The 20,895-nt window shown below is 35.0% G+C and overlaps 1 protein-coding gene across 4 annotated transcripts in view; it reads left to right on the forward strand.

Moving 5' to 3' along the window:
- Nucleotides 1–20,895, forward strand: part of LOC115209287 (endosome/lysosome-associated apoptosis and autophagy regulator family member 2) — a 129,414-nt gene that overhangs the window by 26,870 nt on the left and 81,649 nt on the right. For all 4 annotated transcript variants that reach the window (XM_036501295.1, XM_036501297.1, XM_029777615.2 and 1 more), the window contains one exon: nt 19,863–19,986. In XM_036501295.1, coding sequence (XP_036357188.1) covers nt 19,863–19,986 — 124 coding nt within the window. The remainder of the gene's footprint in view (nt 1–19,862; nt 19,987–20,895) is intronic.

Genomic DNA, 20,895 nt, shown 5'->3' on the forward strand with positions numbered 1-20,895 from the left:
TTTTAAAATGTTAATTATACTTTGAACTACTAATCCTTACTAGTCTCTACAGTTGGAGACATCAAAGTTTGAAGACTAGTGTTAAGAGGTAATTTCATCGTGAAAAATTAAATTACCAATGGCATTATTGCAGAATCAGAGTAGCCATTATAAACGAACACGTACATTTACATTCACTTTTATTATAATATAAGGTGGTAATCTGGCGGAATTGTTAGCACGCATTTCTGAGTTGAAGTTCCGTTGAGGTCGACTTTGCCTTTCACTTTTTTTTTGTCTGGGGAAGTGGTGGTGGTGGGGCAATAAAATAAGTACTAGTTGTGTATAGGGCCGATGTTATCGACTTATGCCCTCCCCGCAAAATTTCGGGCCTTGTGCTTGTAATAGAAAAGTTTGTTGTTGTTGTAATTAGATATCAAAGTCCTTCATTGTACATTTACAACCTGATACCTGTCAGTACTAAAGACCAAGTTGTAAATATTTATGACAAATGATTGATGTCTTAAAATTATATTATTTTGACATCAGTCAAAATAAAATATTTTTAAAATACACATATTTCTTGTAATGGTTACAATAACTAACAGTACTACAAAGTGTTTTAGCTCCCCCTAATACATGACCATCATCATCATCATTATCATTTAACGTCTGTTGTCCATAGTGGCATGGGTTGGACGGTTTGACTGGGCTGGCATGCTGGAAAGCTGCACCAGACTCCAGTCTGACTTGGCATGGTTTTCTAATGTCAACCACTCTGAGAGTGTAATGGGTGCTTTTATGTGTCACCGGCACAGGTGTCACTTGTGTGACACTGGGGTGCATTTACATGTCACTGGCACAGGTGCTAATTTGCATGACACTGGTATCTGTCACGGCTGCGATTTTGCTTGGCTTGTTGGGTCTTCTTCTCAAGCATGGCAATGCCAAAGGCCTTGGTCATTGCCTCTGTGAGGCCCAGCACTTGATGGGAACTCAGCTACTTTGCCTCCATGAGGCCCAACACTTGAAAGGAATTCAGCTACTTTGCCTCCGTGAGGCCCCTCAATGCAAATCACTAGGCAAACAAATTCAACTCAAAAAGTTTCTTTGACATATAGGCACAGGAGTGGCTGTGTGGTAGGTAGCTTGCTTACCAACTACATGGTCCTGGGTTCAGTCCCACTGTGTGGCACCTTGGACAAGTGTCTTCTACTCTAGCCTTGGGCTGATCAAAGCCTTGTGAGTAGATTTGGTAGATGGAAACTGGAAGAAGCTCATCGTATATATATATATATGTATGTGTGTGTATATGTTTGTGTGTCTGTGTTTGTACCCCCCAGAATTACTTGACAATCGATGCTGGTGTGTTTACATCCCCATAACTTAGCAGTTCGGCAAAAGAGACCAATAGACTAAATACTTGACTTACAAAGAATAAGCTCTGGGGTCGATTTGCTTGACTAAAGGTTGTGCTCCAGCATGGCTGCAGTCAAATGACTGAAACAAGTAAAAGAATATTGAAAAGAAATGAATATATTTTAGCTTATTCATTGGTAGCTGTTTGTTTTATGTATTTATGAATGTTGTTTTACTTTGATTAATAAACAAGCAGGTTATAGTATATTTCAGTGCAATAAAGTCCCAGATAATATATTATGGTGAAAATCTTATGTAGTTTGTAGACAAAATCTTCTATGGCTGTTCAAAATGTAAATACAACAAGCAAGAAATGTTACTCTAATTAGATTGGGTAATCAACCATATTTGTAAGCAGAATGCCTCTCTGACATATTTTCCCTTGTCAAGGCAGTTATACAGATAAACAAATTAGATACATTAAATATAATAACTTGGGTGTGAAATACAAAATATGTACATATAAATGAGAGAGAAAAATTTGGAGACTTTCAGATGATGAATTTTTAAGTATGAATATATATTTATATTAATAGATCCAACTTACACAGAGCACAAATGACAGAGACAATTAAAAGGATGGAAGAAAGGTTTTATAAGTCCAACAGCTATTTCTGGGGGTTTGAAGATCCATAATGATGTTAGTAGATGTGGTTACAATCAACATTGGATAAGATGAGCCTCCATCATTAGGGTTAGAGAAGAACTTACATTTCAGATCTTAATGCAAATATATATATTGCAGGTGGCATGTAAAAAGCACCCACTACACTCACGGAGTGGTTGGCGTTAGGAAGGGCATCCAGCTGTAGAAACATTGCCAGATAAGACTGGAGCCTGGTGCAGCCTTCTGGCTTCCCAGATCCCCGGTCGAACCGTCCAACCCATGCTAGCATGGAGAACGGACGTTAAACGATGATGATGATGATGATATATATATATATATATATATATAATATATATATATATATATATATATATATAAAATACACACATATCTGTGTCTATGTATGTATTGATATATGTAACCTATGTAGTAGTATCTACTACATACACATAAACAGGGCAAGTTTAACTATTTCTCTGTAGATTGAAAAAAAGTGATGGAAAGCCTTAATTGATTTTCAAACCTTATTAGGTTCTCATCTGAGATGTCTACATCACTTGTTCAATCCCAGAGAAGCAAGAAGCAAATCTATTTATATACACAAATTCAGTAGTTTCAGGCAACTAGAACTCCTAATTTGCATACTGTAAGTGTTTAACACTTTATTTAATATCAGGGGACCTGTCAATGGGGATCTCAGTCCACACAACATCAAGGCATGATATATGTGTTACCTATGCTGTAGATATATAAACAGGGCAAACTTAACTATTTCTCCATAGATTAAAATAATGACTAACAACCTTTTCGATCTATATGCCTAAGTAAGTAGAATGTGCTTTGCTGAGGAAGTCTACTAAGATCATAACATCAATATTACATCCACCAATTAGTTTTGGCCCTTTGTTTTTTGAAATACACTGGTATTTCAATTGATTGTGAAAATAATAAAGAATTTAGTTAAATACCTCTATCCTTATTTGAAACATAAATTGATATGAAATTTTGAATGATGATTTAAATTTAGATTGCTTTAAAACAGGTATTTTTCCTATTATAGAACCTGGGTCGTTCTTGGGCAGGTTGGTATGAAAAGGGCTTATCACTTAATTCACTCCATTCTCTATTGCTTATAGTCTCTCAACATTTCAGTCAGTTGATCTTTATGGTAGTCATTCCCCTTGCCATTCCCCTTGCACAGAAGAATATCAATAGCAGATAAAAGGTGTCCAGGTGTAGCAGTGGAACTGCTAAGTCTATTTTGAGCGTCATCAGTAATGAGCATCCACAAGCAACCATATGCTTAGACAAAATTAACCTCTACTGGTATAGAAAAACAGGGATTAACAAATCACTTGTGTTGCAAATAACCAGCATTTCTATATGAGATGCTTTCTCAAGATGACTACTGCAGTTGTGTGGCTTTCTGCATTATATCCAAGTTAAGATATATAGAATGTTATATTGTTTGTATGTACCCATACCACTCCAAATTACTCAATGCATCAATCTGACCTCTGCTGGTTCTTGTTTTGACTATTCATTCTGTACACTATACAATCTTTGTCCTGCAGAATTTCAGCCTTTGTAACTTTTCTGCTTATGTTTATTTTCAAGTATCATCTGGTATAAGTTAAGAAGAAGACCTGCAAGTTCTGTGGGTACTATCCGTCTCTTGTAGAAATAGATAAATAACAAAAATGAGTCGCCTGAAAATTATTCTTCCAGAATATTTTTGTGTGAAATGCATTCCTTCAATTTATGTTTGTAGAAATAACACCATAAAATGTGATATAATTTTGTGCGGTAACTTTTTGTTGTTAAAATTATATCACTTCATTGCTTCCTTTATGTCAACTCTCTGTATATATATTTGATGTTGGGTGTTGCACCTATTTTTATGATTTATCTGTTTCGTATTCAGATACATAACTTAAAAATGGGTCATTAAGCACGTTTGATTGGACAGCTTATACTTGATTAAAAAAAAAAATGATAAAAATTTAGTCCTGCTCCTGTTTCTCATTTTAGACTGAATATTTTCCTGTGAACCTTTCTTTCATTCTCACATACACTGACTTGTGTTGTTTTGATTTTGGATAATGATTTTAACTGCTGTTCAGATCTATGAGGGAAAACATCTAAATGCAGTTTAAAGTCTGTTCTTTCACTGATCTGTTTATTGTTATTTATTATGCTATATGATTTATGCATAGAAATTAGAGAAAAAGGTATTTTGTTTCTCTATCATTAGCTGTGTAATTTTATCTCTGAGTGAAGATGATACCAAATAAAGCTCGGTTGATTAATGGGGACAGGCATCATTGGAAGATTCATGGAAAGCTGAAAACTTCATAGGTTCACACATTGACATGCACATACGTACATACATACATACACCCATGGGTAAATATTTGTGTATTTTACAAATGAAAGGGCACTCAATATAGAGTGTAGAGTTAATAATTTTTAGGTCTACTCAATCAGGCAACATTGACATAATGCATGCACAAACACACACACACACACACACACAATATGAGAGTTTCTATCATGGTATCTACTGCAGTATAGTTTGTTCAAGTGGAGATAAATATTTCCTCTCTGTGTTAATGCTGCCTCTGTCGTTAATATATATTTTTTGTACGTTAATATATATTTTTCGGCGGCGAGCTGGCAGAAACGTTAGCACGCCGGGCGAAATGCGTAGCAGTATTTCGTCTGCCGTTACGTTCTAAGTTCAAATTCCACCGAGATTGACTTTGCCTTTCATCCTTTCGGGGTCGATAAATTAAGTACCAGTTATGCACTGGGGTCGATGTAATCGACTTAATCCGTTTGTCTGTCCTTGTTTGTCCCCTCTGTGTGTAGCCCCTTGTGGGTAGTAAAGAAATATATATTTTTTGTACGTGTATCTTGGTTTTAGAAAAGGTATGCCATCACAGCTTGCAAGAAAGACTACAATCCCCAGGAAAGGTGGTTAGGAGATGCTGAGAGATAAGGGGTTAATGTATGAGAGTAAGGGCTGGAATAGAACAAGTTTTTTTTTTTTTGTAGAGGAGCAGCATGGTTATTTGCATTTTAAAAGAGAAAGAGGTGGTGACCAGGTTGGTGCTGGGAAGAGATAAAAATTGTGACAATGAGGTGTCTGGGTGGACCCTCAGAGTATGAGGTGAGTGGGGACAGAAGAACCAGGAATGTAAGTGGATAGAGGTTGTATGAGTGTATGGGAGAGTGAGAGATGGTTAAAGACAGGGAATAAGTGGGCAGGTTAATATAATGAATTAGGGGTGATGTATTGAATAATGAATAAAGGTTCCAGGTTCAGTCCCGCTGTGTGACAGGTACCTTGGGCAAGTGTCTTCTACTATTGCCTCAGGCCAACCGAAGCCTTGTCAGTGAATTTGGTAGACACAAACTGAAAGAAGCTTGTATATATATATATATATATACGCGAGAAAGAAGCAACAAGAATGGATAAGTTTTTAGTACAATCGTTTCATACAAAGACAGGCTTTATTAAAAGTTGCAAAAATTGCAGCATATAAACGTGTTTATATGCTGCAATTTTTGCAACTTTTAATAAAGCCTGTCTTTGTATGAAACGATTGTACCTATAATCAAAAATATTGCAGCAATGGCCTTCTCATCTTTTTTTTCTAATTGTAAGTACTATGTATCTAGGACTACATTGTCTAAGATAACCTTCTTTAATTTTTAAATGAATAGTGTAGGATTTCAAGGTTGTTATTTCTAGTAGAAAGAACAACTGTTTTTTTTTTTTGTCTGTGATTGTTGTTACTTAGCTTCAGGTTAGTCCTGATTGAATGAACCTATGACAAAGGTATTCCAGCTGTAACCATCTCATTATTTTCTCAAGTGTATCTAGGGCTACTTTGTTCAGTATGTTTTCCAATGGTTGTATAGATACATACATACATACATACAAATATATAATATACTAACAATGCATCCTGGCGTTGCCCAGGTATTATGATCTACAGCCACATTGTATTATTTCTTCCATTCATGTGGGCAGAATCGGCACAGCTGATATATAGTGAACTGGATTACTAGTGTAATTGAAATTATTGTTTGTTTAAAAGTGAAGAGGAGGAGGGTACAGTTTGCATGGGTTTGCATGAAAGTGTTTTCTGTTCTTAAGAAGGATCACAAATTATGTATTGATTCATTTTATAAAAGGAGGTTAATACGATTTTGCCCAGAAATCACGTTTTTAAAATTTTCATTTCTGTTCATCCCTACTGCAGTTTCTTAATTTGTAACTTTTTGAATTTTTTTTTTTATCCTTGTAGAAATTTAGAGATTATGAATCTGGGAAATATGTATTTTTTTTTATGTTTAAATTTTCTTTTAAGTTTAATTTTTCTTAAAGAAACACTCAATGCCCCTTCCCCACCTTGCCTACCCATCGCCTACTCACTTTCAAGAAGCTAAAATCTCCCATTGTTTCACTTTCATCTGATGTTTCATGCATACATAGAATTGTACTGAAATAGCAGACATAAAAAATACTAGACCACCACCAGAAAACCCCACCATGATAGAAACAACAGGTAAACAACATTATTTCTGAAGAAACTTCCCCGCTTTCTAAAAAGCTAAAAGTGAAACATTGAAAGTTTGTAGCTTTTTGAAAGAGGTGAGGTGATGGGTGGATATTTGGGAAGGAGATTTTAGTGTTTCTTTAAGAAAAAAAGGAAGAAGAAAATTCTTAAAGATTCATAATCTCTAGGTTTTTTTCTTCATGGATTACCAAGAAGAAAATTTTGAAAAGAGTAAAAAAATTAAGAAATTGGGGTGGGGTGGAAGAAAATGAAAATATTGAGAATGTGTTTTTTGGGCAAAATCCTAATCTCTTGTATCAATAACATATGAATTGGAAGAAATTTAACAAAAAAATAAGTGCGGTGGGTGTGGGGTGCAAATGTCACCTCAGGCATGCTAGAAACAACAGGTAATGAACAAGATTTCTGGGAAAACTCCCTTTTAAGTTTATATCAAAGACCAGGTTTTTAAATACACTCATCACAAATACAATTTACAGAATAGAAAAACGTCATTTCAATTGGATTTGAGCTGTAATTTTGCACGTGCACACAGCCAAAAATAACCTAATTTGTACATAAGTTTTACTTTGTGTGTGTGTGTGTGTGTGTACCAAAGGAAGTTGTTTTATGGCATTCTTTCATTTGAAGCAGCAAAGTTGTCAATTCAGTCATATGGTTGATCATATGGGATCATAGGATTGTTCATTAATTTTCTTAAAAATTTTTTTATTTCTTTGTGCTTTGAAGAGAACTGAAATTGAAAGAGAGGAGAAAGTGAAAAGGCAATTTTTGCTTTGAAGTGAGAGCAGAAAGTGAAAGAGAGGAGAAAGTGAAAGATGTATGTACATGAAATGGATGTGTGTGTGTACACGAGAGACAGTGAGTGAAGGTGTGTGCTATCATATATGTATTTTTTTGCTTGTATGTGTAAGTGACACTCAGTCTCTCTTGTACACATTATCTTTCATATACATGTACATAAATACATATGTATACATATTTTTTGTATGTGTGCACACACACATACGAACTCTCTTTTATATATAGAGAGATATAATGATTTGAAGGAGAGTTGACTGGTATTTTTAGCAGGATGAACAACTGAGTAGTTTGTGATTGATGCTACACAGACCCAGGTCAGTCATGATCCAGCAGGCCTATGATTTAGGATTGTCCAGTCATGCCTAGCCCATCTTATTTTTTTAAAAGCCATATTGTATTTAATACTACTTTAACCACTGCATTCTTGAGATAGTAGAGTATTATTTATTTGAGGAAGATTTGGCTACAATTTCTAGCAAGTCTACCACATTTTGTAACATTCAGTTAATTAAATCTAGTCTAAAATAAACAATGAAATTACTTTTCTTATTATTTCATTAAGCAGCTATCACCATATTCCTGACTTCATTTTATTTTCTTAGGAAAGCCAAATATTGCAAAAAGTATGATTAATATATTTTTGAAATAAAGATTTCTATTTTACTTTGATGTAAAGTGACTATGAAGGCAAGAATTTTGCTGTAAAACTCCAGATGTTTTCATAGATATTTTCTTATTTGATAGTAAAGACAACATTGTGTAGTGTTTAGTGTCCTTATCAGATCACTTGTCTTTTTACCCACAACTTTATCATGTATACTTATGTATCAGATATTGATATAGCTCAGTTGAAATTGGTGAAGTGGTATAGGGGCCTCTTTCTGTTTTATCTAGGGAATGCTGTGATTCACATTTAAACTACCCCCCCCATCTCCATTTCTCATTATATGAATTTGTCTAACAGCTCTTAGCAGCAATAATAGCAACAGCAACAATGACAACAATAACAGTATATCTATAATACTGCAAATAACGAAGTATGTCTTCTTCACTGAATTGTTGTGCCTTGCATTGATTTAAATAATAATGATACTGAATAGAGAGAGAGAGAGAATTAGGGAAGAAAGTGAATATATACATATATAAAATATATATATGCATAGATTGTGTGTGTGAGCATTAAAGAAGTGAAAGAGAATAATATATATATATATATAATATGTATGCATTTCTTTCTCTCTTATATACATACAATGTGTGCATGTATGCATATATATATATATATATATATATATATATATACACATATAAGAACTACTCTCTTTCACTCCCTCTCTAATGCTCTCACATACCTATACACAATCTAGACGCTCAAATGTATCTTATAGCTGTATGTCTACTCTCTCCTTGATTCTCTCTTTCTCTCCCTCTGATATACGCAAATAATGTGTGTAATGTGTTATGTGTGTGTGTGTGCATGTATATATATATACATATATATATATATATATATATATATATATATATATATATATATATATATATATATATATGTACACACATACACACGCACACATACATAACACTACACACATTATTTGCATATATCAGAGGGAGAGAAAGAGAGAATCAAGGAGAGAGAGAGTAGACATACAGCTATATGATACATTTGAGCGTCTAGATTGTGTATAGGTATGTGAGAGCATTAGAGAGGGAGTGAAAGAGAGTAGTTTATATATATATATATATATATATCATCATCATCGTTTAATGTCTGTTTATGCATACATGCACACATTATATGTGTATATAAGAGAGAAAGAGATGCATACACATATATAAAAGCTTCAGTCAAATTGACTTGAGTTGGCTGTGTGTGGATTTGAAGACAATGGAGAGCTTAATGGTTACTGTCTTCTGTCTTTGCTACAAAGTCTGGACGAGACACCATTTGGGAAATTTCACAAAATAATGTATACTATGGATAGAAACTGTAACAGACTTTAGTTCTCGTCATGACTAAATGTTTTCTATTCTGCATTAGAATTCACACCAAATGTATGTAGTTAAATATTTTGTAAGATGACAACAACATACAAATGAAAATGGTTTTAGAAAATATATAAGCTAAAATATTGAACTGGATTGTGATAGGACAGAACAGTCTAGATTTTATGGTTATTAATTAAGAAAGGCACATGGCTTTGCAGTTAGGATATTGCTGACTCGATAGCAAGATCATGGTTTTAGTTCCCACAATAGTAGTGCGTCATGTTCTTGAGCAAAACACTTCATTTGATGTTGCTCTAGCCCACTCAGCTGTAAATTGGTAACCTTGTGATGGACTTGTGTTCTGTTCTGGGAGAATGTTAACTTGCTGGTCTAGCAGGGTCGCATTATTTGAAAGCTATGACAATGCTAGGAAATGCATTGTGACCAACAGTATGTAGCAAGTCTGGTTGACAGAGTGATAATAATGAACTCAGAAAATAATGTTTCATAGGCTACGTAGCTATACTGGTGAATATCCACTGGTAACTGTTTATAACCCAAAAAGTGAGGTGGTTGAAATGGGTAAAGGGTAAAGGCCACCTTTGGTCATGAATGACCATGGGATTGCACCTAGAAACTTACCCTCTGAGGCACAAGTCCGGGCAAGGTTGTTTATGGGAAGACCTGCAGTTGCCATGCATATCAGTCTCCTCTCTCCACATCACCAATATTATCCAAGGGAAAGGAAAAGGCTGATCCAGCTTGGCACCAGTGACATTGCAACTCATTTCTACAGATAAGTAAACTGGAATAACATGAAATAAAGTGTTTGTTCAAGAACACAACACACAGTCTGGCCTGGGAATCAAACTCACTACTTCATGATTGTGAGCCTGACACTCTAATCACTTAGCCATGTGCCTTCACAGGCTGAAATGGTAGAGAGGTTGATTTCACCCTTTGACATTCAGATTAGTTTGTCAAATGTAAAGCTTATTGATTCACATTGTTTTGAATTAATCATACATTCAATTCTATATTTAAGAGATGAGGAATTATGTACAGTATTTATATTTGACAGATATTTGTCCTCATCTTGTTTGTTGTTAACACAACATTTCGGCTGATATACTCTCCAGCTTTCATCAGGTGTCTTGGGAAAATTTCGAACCTGGGTTCACATTCCTAAGGTATTTTTCAATGTTGTTATCATCATCATCCTCCTCCTCATCATTATTCAGGTCACTGCCTGGAATCGAACTTGGAATCTTGGGGTTAGTAGCCCGTGTTCTTAACAACCACACTATATCTTGTAGCTTTGAGATTTTGATTTTGAGATTTTTTACTTTTAGTATGACATTGTCATTGTAGGGTAGGTGCAAGAGACTGTATTTGGCCTGTTTGAACATAAAACAAAAAGAATATTTTGGCTGGATAGGGCTGGTTTAAATGCTAAAAGGCCATGCTTTATTTAACATATCTTTTTCATTTTTTAAACATATTTTAATATATTTAACATATCTTTTTCATTTTTTAAATCTGAGCCAACAATGGAACCTCTATGCCTGTCAGGTGTAAACTGTGGCATGTGGGATTTTCTGACTGGCACACCTAGCTACATGAAAAACAATATTTATGAATTAGAATTACGCTGAATCTTTTTACTAATGTGGCCTGCCTTATAATGAGTCATATCTCTGCTTTATACAGTCACTTGACCTGCTACAAATAACAACCAAATCTCTCTCAAATCAAAACTTACTGACTTAGAAAAAGATGAGATGGGTATATTGAATAACTTAATTGTAGATAAGCCAAAAATTAAAATAAGAAAAAGGCAATGGTTATGCTAAGGCTGCTGCTCAGTCAGAGCTGGTCAGGAGCTCAACAACAATTGGCTGGTCTTATCCTTTCACAGCTCAGATCCTGTTGACTCACTTGTCTCACTCTCTTGTCAGCCATATTGTGTCTCCACACACACAAAGGGCTTCTTTCAGTTTCTGTCTATCAGATTCATTCACAAGGATTTGGTTGTCTCAAGGCTGTTGTAGAAGACACTTGTTCAAGGTGTCATACTGTAGGATTGAACTTGCAACCATGTGGCTGGGAAGTAAACTTCTTACTATGCTGGCACCTAGTTAAAGAAGCACTAAAAATATTAACGCATTTCCTTATGAATTGGAAGTTGTCAGTCATGTATGATAATTTTGTTTCCAATAAAGTGTATTGCACAAATAATATCAGTGTCTTTGTAAATTCAAATGTTACCGAACAACTTCCAAATATGGTAAAAAGAGAAACGAAGTGTTGCCTTGGCCTTCTGCCAGAAATGTTTAACAAGAAATGAAATATTTCAGTAGTTTCTCTTGCGAGTAATCACTCAGTCATATCAGACTAATTACTATCATACTTACTGGCAAGTCGTCATTCAGTCACTTGTTGTTTGCTACTGCAATTATCTCATGCAGTAAAGTGTGCAACTAATCTTTTTATCAATGACACACATTGAAAAGCCCCCACCAAACGTTCACAAGTAATTTAAAATAATAGTAATTTAAAATAATCAACACCATAACTAATGCTGCTACTACTACTACCACCGCCGCCACCACCACCACAACCACCACCACCACCACAACCACTACCACTACTACTACTAATAATAATAATGATCTCAAATTTTGGCACAAGGCCAGCAATTTCAAGGGAGGGGATGAATCAATTACATGAACCTTAGTGTTCAACTGGTACTTATTTTATCAATCCAGGAAGGATGAAAGGCAAAGTTGGCTTCAGTGGAATTTGAACTCTGAATGTAAAGATGAACGAAATGCCATTAAGCATTTTTCCTGGCATACTAACAATTAGCATAAGCACAAGGCCAGGAATTTTGGCGGGAAGGGCTTGTTGATTACATTGATCTCAGTGCTCAATTAGTACTTATTTTATCAACCTCTAAAAGTATGGAAGGCAAGGTTGACCTTCATGGTATATTACCACTTGCAATGATAATCATTTCTAGTACAGACACAAGGCTAGAAACTCAAAGGAAGGGCTTAGTTGGTTAAATCAATATCAGTACTTAGTACTTCAACTTATCAACTCTGGAACAAAAATGGCCTTAGTGGGATGTAACAGAGCTTAGAACTTAAGGTGGTGCAATGAAATATGTCAAAGCGTGTTCTTCCAGTGTTTTCTAATAATGGAACAGTGCTGCACATTATTAAGGAGGGAAGAATAGTTGCTTAAATTGATTTGATATTTATTTTATCAACTTTAGAAGGTTGGAAAGCAAAACTGGTTTTTGTAGGATTGGAACTCAGAATGAAAAGAAACAGATGTAACCAAATGTTACAAGGTCTATTAGTTATTCTGCCATCCATAATCTTAATGATGGTAATCATTATTATGAATAGCTGTTGTCACCTTCTTTCACCTCCATCTCGTTTAATTTCTTATGTTAATCTGGTAAGGACAGGGCTTTGTTATCCCATCTTGTGAGGTCATCTATCTCAACCCAATTTATCTTGCACACATTACACTAGACTTTCCTTGCCTTTGTGTTTCATGTCTCAGTCATTTATATTATGTCCATACTACTACTAGTGTCTCTCTGGTATATATATATATATATATATATATATATATATATACACACACACACACATACAGGGTGCAATGGATAAATTGTTGCCACTTTATATTTTTAATTTCTCACATGTACATTCTTTGTTTTTGATTTTGTCGACTACACAGTATAGTAGGGTCAGTTGGACACCATCTGTGAGAAACCAGCACTATGACACAATTCACTCTGCCAGAAAACTACATGCTGTACTGCTTGGCATTTGCGCTGGAAGCTCCAATACAAACATTTCAGAGTGTTTGGGTGTCAGTCTGAGGACAGTGCAATCTGAAAACATGTACTGAGAGTGATAAAAATCAAACATCCAGTCAACATCATGGTGTTTGAAGTGATCACTGGTGATGGCGACGTTATGCCTTCATTCATCTTCTCACATACCCTCTGACTCAACACAGAGGCCTACATCAAGTGCGTGGAAGAGGTAGTGCTGTCCTAAGTGAAGAGGGTGGCAGCTGGAAGACTCTATCTCTAACAACAGTACACTGCCCCATGCCACACAAGCAGGTGAATCCAGTTATGGCTGTCAGACAATATCTTTGACCACATCACCCCTAACATCTGGCCACCTAAGTCTTCAGACTACAACCCCCTTGATTATTGGGCCGGCAGATTTTCAAGATATAGCCCCCCCCCACCCCCACCCCCAGATCATCACAGATCCTCCTCCATGTTTAATAGTTGGAAGAAGGCAGTCTGGATCAATGCTTCTTTTGGCTGTCTCCACATGTATACTCAGCCAGTGGTCGGAAATAGGATAAAGGATGACTTGTCCGAGAAAATAACATCCTTCCACTGCTCTAGGGACCAAATTCTGTAGGTTTTTACTCCACTCTAGATGTTTTGCAATGTTTGCTTTTGAAAGTAGAGGTTTTTTGATTGCAGCCTTCTCATGAAATCCGGCTTTATGCAGCTCCTGGCAAACTGTTTTTGTGGAAACTGGGTTCTTGAGGTGGTCATTAAGCTCTGCAGTAATTTTGGAAGCTGTACTTTTGTGATCCTTTCTAACAATTCACGTAAGAGCCTGACGGTCCCTATCTAAAAGTTATGGTTTTCTTCTAGAATTATGTTTCGACGAGGAGGTTTTCCCTCTTTCTTAAAAGCTGTCATTACTTTTGAGACAGTACTTCCTGAAACACCAAACATTTCAGCTGTTTTCATTATGCTAGCACCTGCCATACAAATTGTTATTTGACCCCTTTGAAAGTCTGATAGATCTGTCATTTTAATGAATTTTAATTACCTTTTTCTGATGATATCTAAGAAGAAACAGCAATTTAAGCAAAAGATATTAAGCAACCTTAATAATAAATAAAACAACATAAAAATAAACTAGCTTTTGACAGTTTTATAGATATTTCAAAATTATGATGCTATGATGCTAGGTGTTTCCCTATATATATATATATTATTTATATTATCATTTGACTGAATACTATGCATCCATTTCCAAGTAATATATATACACACATATATCTATATATATAAAACTGTAGTTGTGTGAGTGTCTGTCCCCTTCGATTTAGATTCCTAACTACTCCCACATTTTGCGGTGCAGTTTAACCAAATTCGGGTATCTTATAGTCGTGATTCATATCGAGCCCGTCTGAGTATTAGTGCGCGTCTACGATGAGTCTACGATTTTAAAAATAATTTAACATCATTTTTTATTCCATTTTAATGCATAATTTTTCGTGTGTCGATGGCGGTGGAGTTGGCGTCCACGCTCACAGCTGCACCTGTTTGCTTCTCCCCCTTCTTCCCTCCCTCGTGAAGCTGTGGGGAAAGGAGTGTAAGGAAATCAACGTCGTAAAGCATTGTCAAGGAGACCAGCGTTCTTTTAGAACAACGACTTCATGGCTTGAAGACACCAAAACAGAAATGGCTAAGAAAGCCCGAATTGGCATCTATAAGGGAAGTAACTCTCTAAAAATGCTTATATAGTTATTTCCCTTACAAACCTGAGCAACGCCGGGCGATACTGCTAGTATATATATATATATATTATATATATATATATATATATATAGCTACTTTTTATTTACCATTCAGCCTCCAGAACTCATCTTTCTTTGTTATTGTACTTCTCTCATTTTTTTTCTGCTTGTGTTCATCTACCATATCCACTCAGTTAAGCCCTAGCAGCTTTTGTTGCTAACACAAATTGAACAATATTGTCAAAAGGTGTTGAAATCGTGACAATATTTGGGTAACAAGTGATGAGGGATTGAGTGTGTCTGCATCCATTTTGTGTGTTTTTTTCTTCTGTTTTCTGTCCCTCCTGAGCCACATAGAGAGGGAGGGAGAGAGAGAGGGAGAGAGAGAGAAACGACTTGATGTCAAACCACCACTGCAACTATCATGCACTCTTCAGATTTTAAAGTTCATATAGTTTTTCCAGCAGATATTTTTCTCATTTTTCTCTATCTCTCTTTAATTCTAGCTGCATATAGATAGGCAGCTTATATAAATATATGGATTCTTCAAAATATAATGTAACTTGTCATTATGCATTGAGACAGTCTTATGACAAATTGATTACTCCAAAAATAAAATTTAAGAAAATTTTAATCTGAGAGGAACAGTATTTTTACTGGTTTCATATGAAAAGAATAGTATTGGTACTAGTTTTCTCTGTCACACTACATGACAATAAGAATATCAAGTATGAAATCACAGTCAAGATAACTAAATACATTCCTAAAACAATATACACAATTAAATTTAAACTGCAATCATATTTTGACTGTCATTCTTAAAATTTAGAACAAACAACTTGTGAAAACTAGTTTTAGAAATTATTCATTTGTTGCAACAACAACAACATTTGATAATTTTACATCTATCTTTCTATGTTCACTTTAGATCAATCTCTTCTCTGTCACATTATTTTCTCCACAATTATTTTATTTCTTAATATTTTGCTAACTTATTTCTTGTTTCTCTCACTGTTTTTCATTAATCCACAATAATGTACTTCCTCACTCTGCAGTGAAAGAATTACTCAGTCCATCCATTCATGTCTGCATCAGGTTGCAGATCTTCAATGTTCTTGATTGGTTGTGTGTTCTATGTTTTACCAGTGTCTGTTGTTAGCCTTCAGATCCTCCCAAAAGCTCATGGTCTTCTCTATCTTCTTTTTTCCTCTTGATGGTGTTAGCCTTAATGGAATTTTAACATTCTAATGATCTAGGTGCCACATGATGTGACCAATGAATCACATTCTTCATTCCATCATCATGTCTTGGAGTCTTTATGATGATACTCTTCTTAAGACTTCTTTTGATGTGATCATGATATGAAGTTCTTGGGATTTTCTTAAGCGTCATTGATGAAAGCCATCCAAAGGTTTCATGATTTTCACATTTTTATATCATATTTTGCTTGCATAAAGCACAATATATATATACAACGGTACTTATTGTGATGTTGATGTCCTGTGTGTTCATGACCAAAAATTAGTACATTTGCCAGAATACTGCTGTCACTATTAGGATTTTGCATTTAATGTCAGTTTCATCATCTTTATCTTTGTACAGAACATTACCAAAGTATATGATTCAGCTCAGGTCTTCAAGAGGCTATTCTTTAATCATCAAGGTGATGCTCCTTGGTTTTCCTTAGATTTTGTTTCTCTCTGTTCTTTCTTAGACCTGTTTTCTTTGTCTCTCAGTTACTTTGTCTTTGTCTCTCAGTTACCCTATTAATTATTATGAGGAACTGCTGAAAAGTTTCTAGCTGTAAAGGTATCATGAAAGGCCTGGTTGGGGGCCCAACCTTCCGAGTTCTTTTACAAGGCTTAGAAAAACTGAAGGATCACTGCAATAAGTGTATGAACTTGAGATGGGGGGATATGTTGAATAAAATCATAATTTTCTTTTACCCAAAGCCAGGAACTTTTCAGCAGCCCCTCATATTAGTGAAGTCCTAGTTGGCTAACTGTCTCTACTATGGCTTTACCAGAAGCCATATTCATTGCAGTTGACTGCTTTTTCATGATGAAATCTAGTTAACAGAAAAATAAAAATGGTGATGGTTTGCAAAGTTAACGAATTTAGGTGGTGATGTGAAAGTATTTGTTTCTATTTTCTACCTTTACACAGCAGTTGGACTTAAGATAAATGTTTCTAAAAATTCCAATGTAGTGCGCCATGATCTGTAGGTTTTTGTGATGCTCTATGGAGCCTTTAAAAAGTATCAATAAAATTTATTGAAAATGGTCTTTGGAATTCCAAACAATTCATTGATATTCCATATCATACAGATTTATTCACACTATAACAATATATTGAACACTCTGTTCTGAATATTGGCCACATCCTACCTATTATTATTGTTAACCATTCAAAGATTACACTGTTATACTGTTCTAATCTTCTCATGCAAGAACACATTAATGCCTTTCATTCTCAACCAATTTCTGACTTGAACAAGACAGTCTTTTGCATTTATAAATATTCAATCACAATTGATATTCAATAAATCTTAGCTCTCTTCACTAATTATTTCTTGTTTCTGATGATTATATTATCATATCATATTATACCTTTATTATAGTAATTATACAATCTCTTCTTCATGTGAAAGAGAGAGAGAGAGAAGGAAGAGAGAGAAAGAAGGAAGGAGGGAGGTTTATTATGGACAGAATTAATTCCTTTTAAACATGAACTAAATAAACTTCATTACTAATTTACATTATTTAACCTAATGTAATCCTTGTTAAATATAATGCTTTGTAACTGATGGTTCCTTGGAATAACATTGTAAACTTAGTCTTGGTGCAGTATATCTAACCTGCTTGAGTTCAAGTATTTTCCAAGTTGAATCTGTAGATAAGATTTGGGGGCTCCACATTGTAAGCTTACAAAGTATGAGCCAGTTATATAGTAATCTGCTGCTAGCAGTGCTGAACTGTATCTCCACACAATGCCTATCAACACTTAATAGTTAGATTGGATCCATGTTTACATTAGATCCATCTCTGCTCCATGACATTATTACTGCAAACGTTTGTGTTGCTCTTCATTGATTATTTCTGAATACTTCATCTATTCATTTCGCCTTTCTGTTACTCTTTAATTCCCAATAATATACCTTCTCACTATGCACTGAAGGAATTAGCCACTCAGTCAATCAATCCATCCCACCTATGTTTGTGCATCAGATCACAGTTCTTAATTGTTCTACATTAGTTGTGTGTTTTATGATTCAAATCTTCTCTAAAACATAAAGTGTATGCTATCCATGCTCTGTTTCAGGTGACAACATACAAATCATTGCTCTTATTATTGTATCTTTTTATTGTTTCTTCTTAGACTATTGTATCTTATTAGACTTGCCTTTTAATTCTTAGATCTGTTACATATGACTTGAGTACTCTGATCATGGTATGGTTGACCGATTATAATCATTGAAAATCTGTGCACATCATCAGTTTAACAAACACACTAATCTTTTGTACTTTAGGATAATTTATGACATGACTTAATCTCTGCTATATACTGAATGAATGCTTGTTGATCTCTGTAGATGTCAATACACCAATGTCATAGCAATATTCCTTTGAACTGAAATATGTTTTCCAAGCTTCATGCCTTCACTTATTTTCTAAATTTTGAATTCTGTTGGACACTTATGAACTTAAAAAAAAAAGGAAGCAAATGAAGTTAAGAGAATATCCCCAAAATAATGTGGCTGTGTGGTAAGAAGCTTGCTTCCCAAACACATAGTTCTGGGTTCTGCCCCACTGCATGGCACCTTGGGCAAGTGTCTTTTACTGTAACCTCATGGTCAAACAAAGCCTTGTGAGTGAATTTGGTAGACAGTAATTGAAAGAAGCCTGTTGTATGTATGTGTGTGTGTGTGTTTGACTGTTCCCCACCACTTGACATCTGGTGTTGGTGTGTTTACATTCATGTAACTTAGCAGTTTGGCAAAAGATATCAATAGAATAAGTATCAGGCTTAAAAAAAAAAACAAAAAACAGTACTGGGGTTGATTAATTTAACTAAAAAATTCTTGAAGGAGGTGCCTCAGCATGGCTGCAGTTTAATGACTGAAACAAGTAAAAAATAAACGATAAAATGAAACTTGACTAAATAACTGGTGTTAATAAAATATATTTAGATATCCAGCTGTATACCATTGGGCTTGAGTGTAACGGCAACATAGGCTTTGCATAAACATATATTTCAGTTTCAGTAGTGTAGTTTGATTATTTATAAATTAAAGACACTATAATCTCTTGTAAATTACTCTGTATTAACCAGTTCTTGATACAGTGTTGTCAAATGTTTGTTTCCACTCATTCTGTTCTTGAGATAAGTCTGATAGTAGTGAAGGTTTACTCTGATCATGTTTAAGAAGTTTAATGTAAGGACAATTATGTTGTCATTCCGCAGAGGTGAGGAAGTACAGTTATTAGGAATAAGGAGAAGAAAAATCATGTTCTATGTAACCTATTATTGTTGTTTAACCCCAGGTCAGTTTTAATCAAGTGAACCTGTCATGATCATCCCACATTTTTAGTCTTTCTGACTCATTGTATCTAGGATCACATTATTCAGTGTGTCTTTATACTTTCTTTTTCCTTTTGTAAGATATTAGGGTGTAATTCAAGGGGAAATTAGGCTGCTGTTTGTAGTTGGAGCCTCCATGAAGTTCTCTAACTGCTTGTTGTTTATGTTGGTGATGTGTATCTGTTAACTTACCTTTATAAACAGAAATGTCAACATTCATGGAAACTTTTAAAATTTGCAATAACTAACAATAAGATAATATTTTTGTTGACTGATTGCTTGTCATTCATTTACTTTACTTGTCATTGCAGGAAGACTTTCATTATGAGTACACTGAGTGTGATCAGTATGGAGGACGGTGGAGAGTTTCTGTCCCAGAACCAGACAAGTGTGCTGGAGGGACGCCTAATAATATTACTAGAGGAAAAGACTGTTGTAAGTATATTTCACTATTACTAAATTGTTATCTCAGTACAATTTGTCTCCAAGTAAGTTCTCACAGCTGAGATGCAAATGAAGTGTGTCGGAGTCAAAGTTAGGTTGTAGATGTACGGGCAACATTTTTGGACACTATACTTCCTCTTGGGCTTTTACTGGTTCCAGTCATTAGATTTCAGCCATGCTGGGTACATTTATGCACATACTTAATAATAAATGTTTTTCCTGATTACCATTTAATGACTGTTTTCTACTCTGGCATAGGTTGGATGGATTGATAGGCGCTGGAAAGCTACAGGCTTGCACCAAACTCCATTCTGCTTTGGCATGGATTCTATGGTTAGATGCCCTTCTGATCATAAACCACTTTATGGAGGGCATCAAAACAATCAACTTAGACTGAAATAAGAACTCAATATGTATAATGTGTATATATATATATATATATATATATATATATAATATATATATATATACACTCTCGGAGTGGTTGGCGTTAGGAAGGGCATCCAGCTGTAGAAACACTGCCACATCTGACTGGCCTGGTGCAGCCTTCGGGCTTCCCAGACCCCAGTTGAACCGTCCAACCCATGCTAGCATGGAAAGCGGACGTTAAACGATGATGATGATGATGATGATGATATATATATATATATATATTATATTAAATTAAATTAAATTAGACATTTCAGAAATGTAAATCCAAGATGAAAAAAATGTGTGTAGAACTGCCACTGGATTTATATTATATATATATGTGTGTAAATATTGGTTTGTCTGGAAAGTTTGTGCTGATTTATAGTAGCTTACCTTTCGACTTGTTTTAGAACATGGTTGAGTCCATAAAATAGGATTTGACTACACCTCCATTTAGAGCACAGTTTAAGTATCTTTTCGTGGAAGAAG

Source organism: Octopus sinensis, linkage group LG3, assembly GCF_006345805.1.
Source record: "Octopus sinensis linkage group LG3, ASM634580v1, whole genome shotgun sequence".
NCBI classification, from domain to species: Eukaryota; Metazoa; Mollusca; class Cephalopoda; order Octopoda; family Octopodidae; genus Octopus; species Octopus sinensis.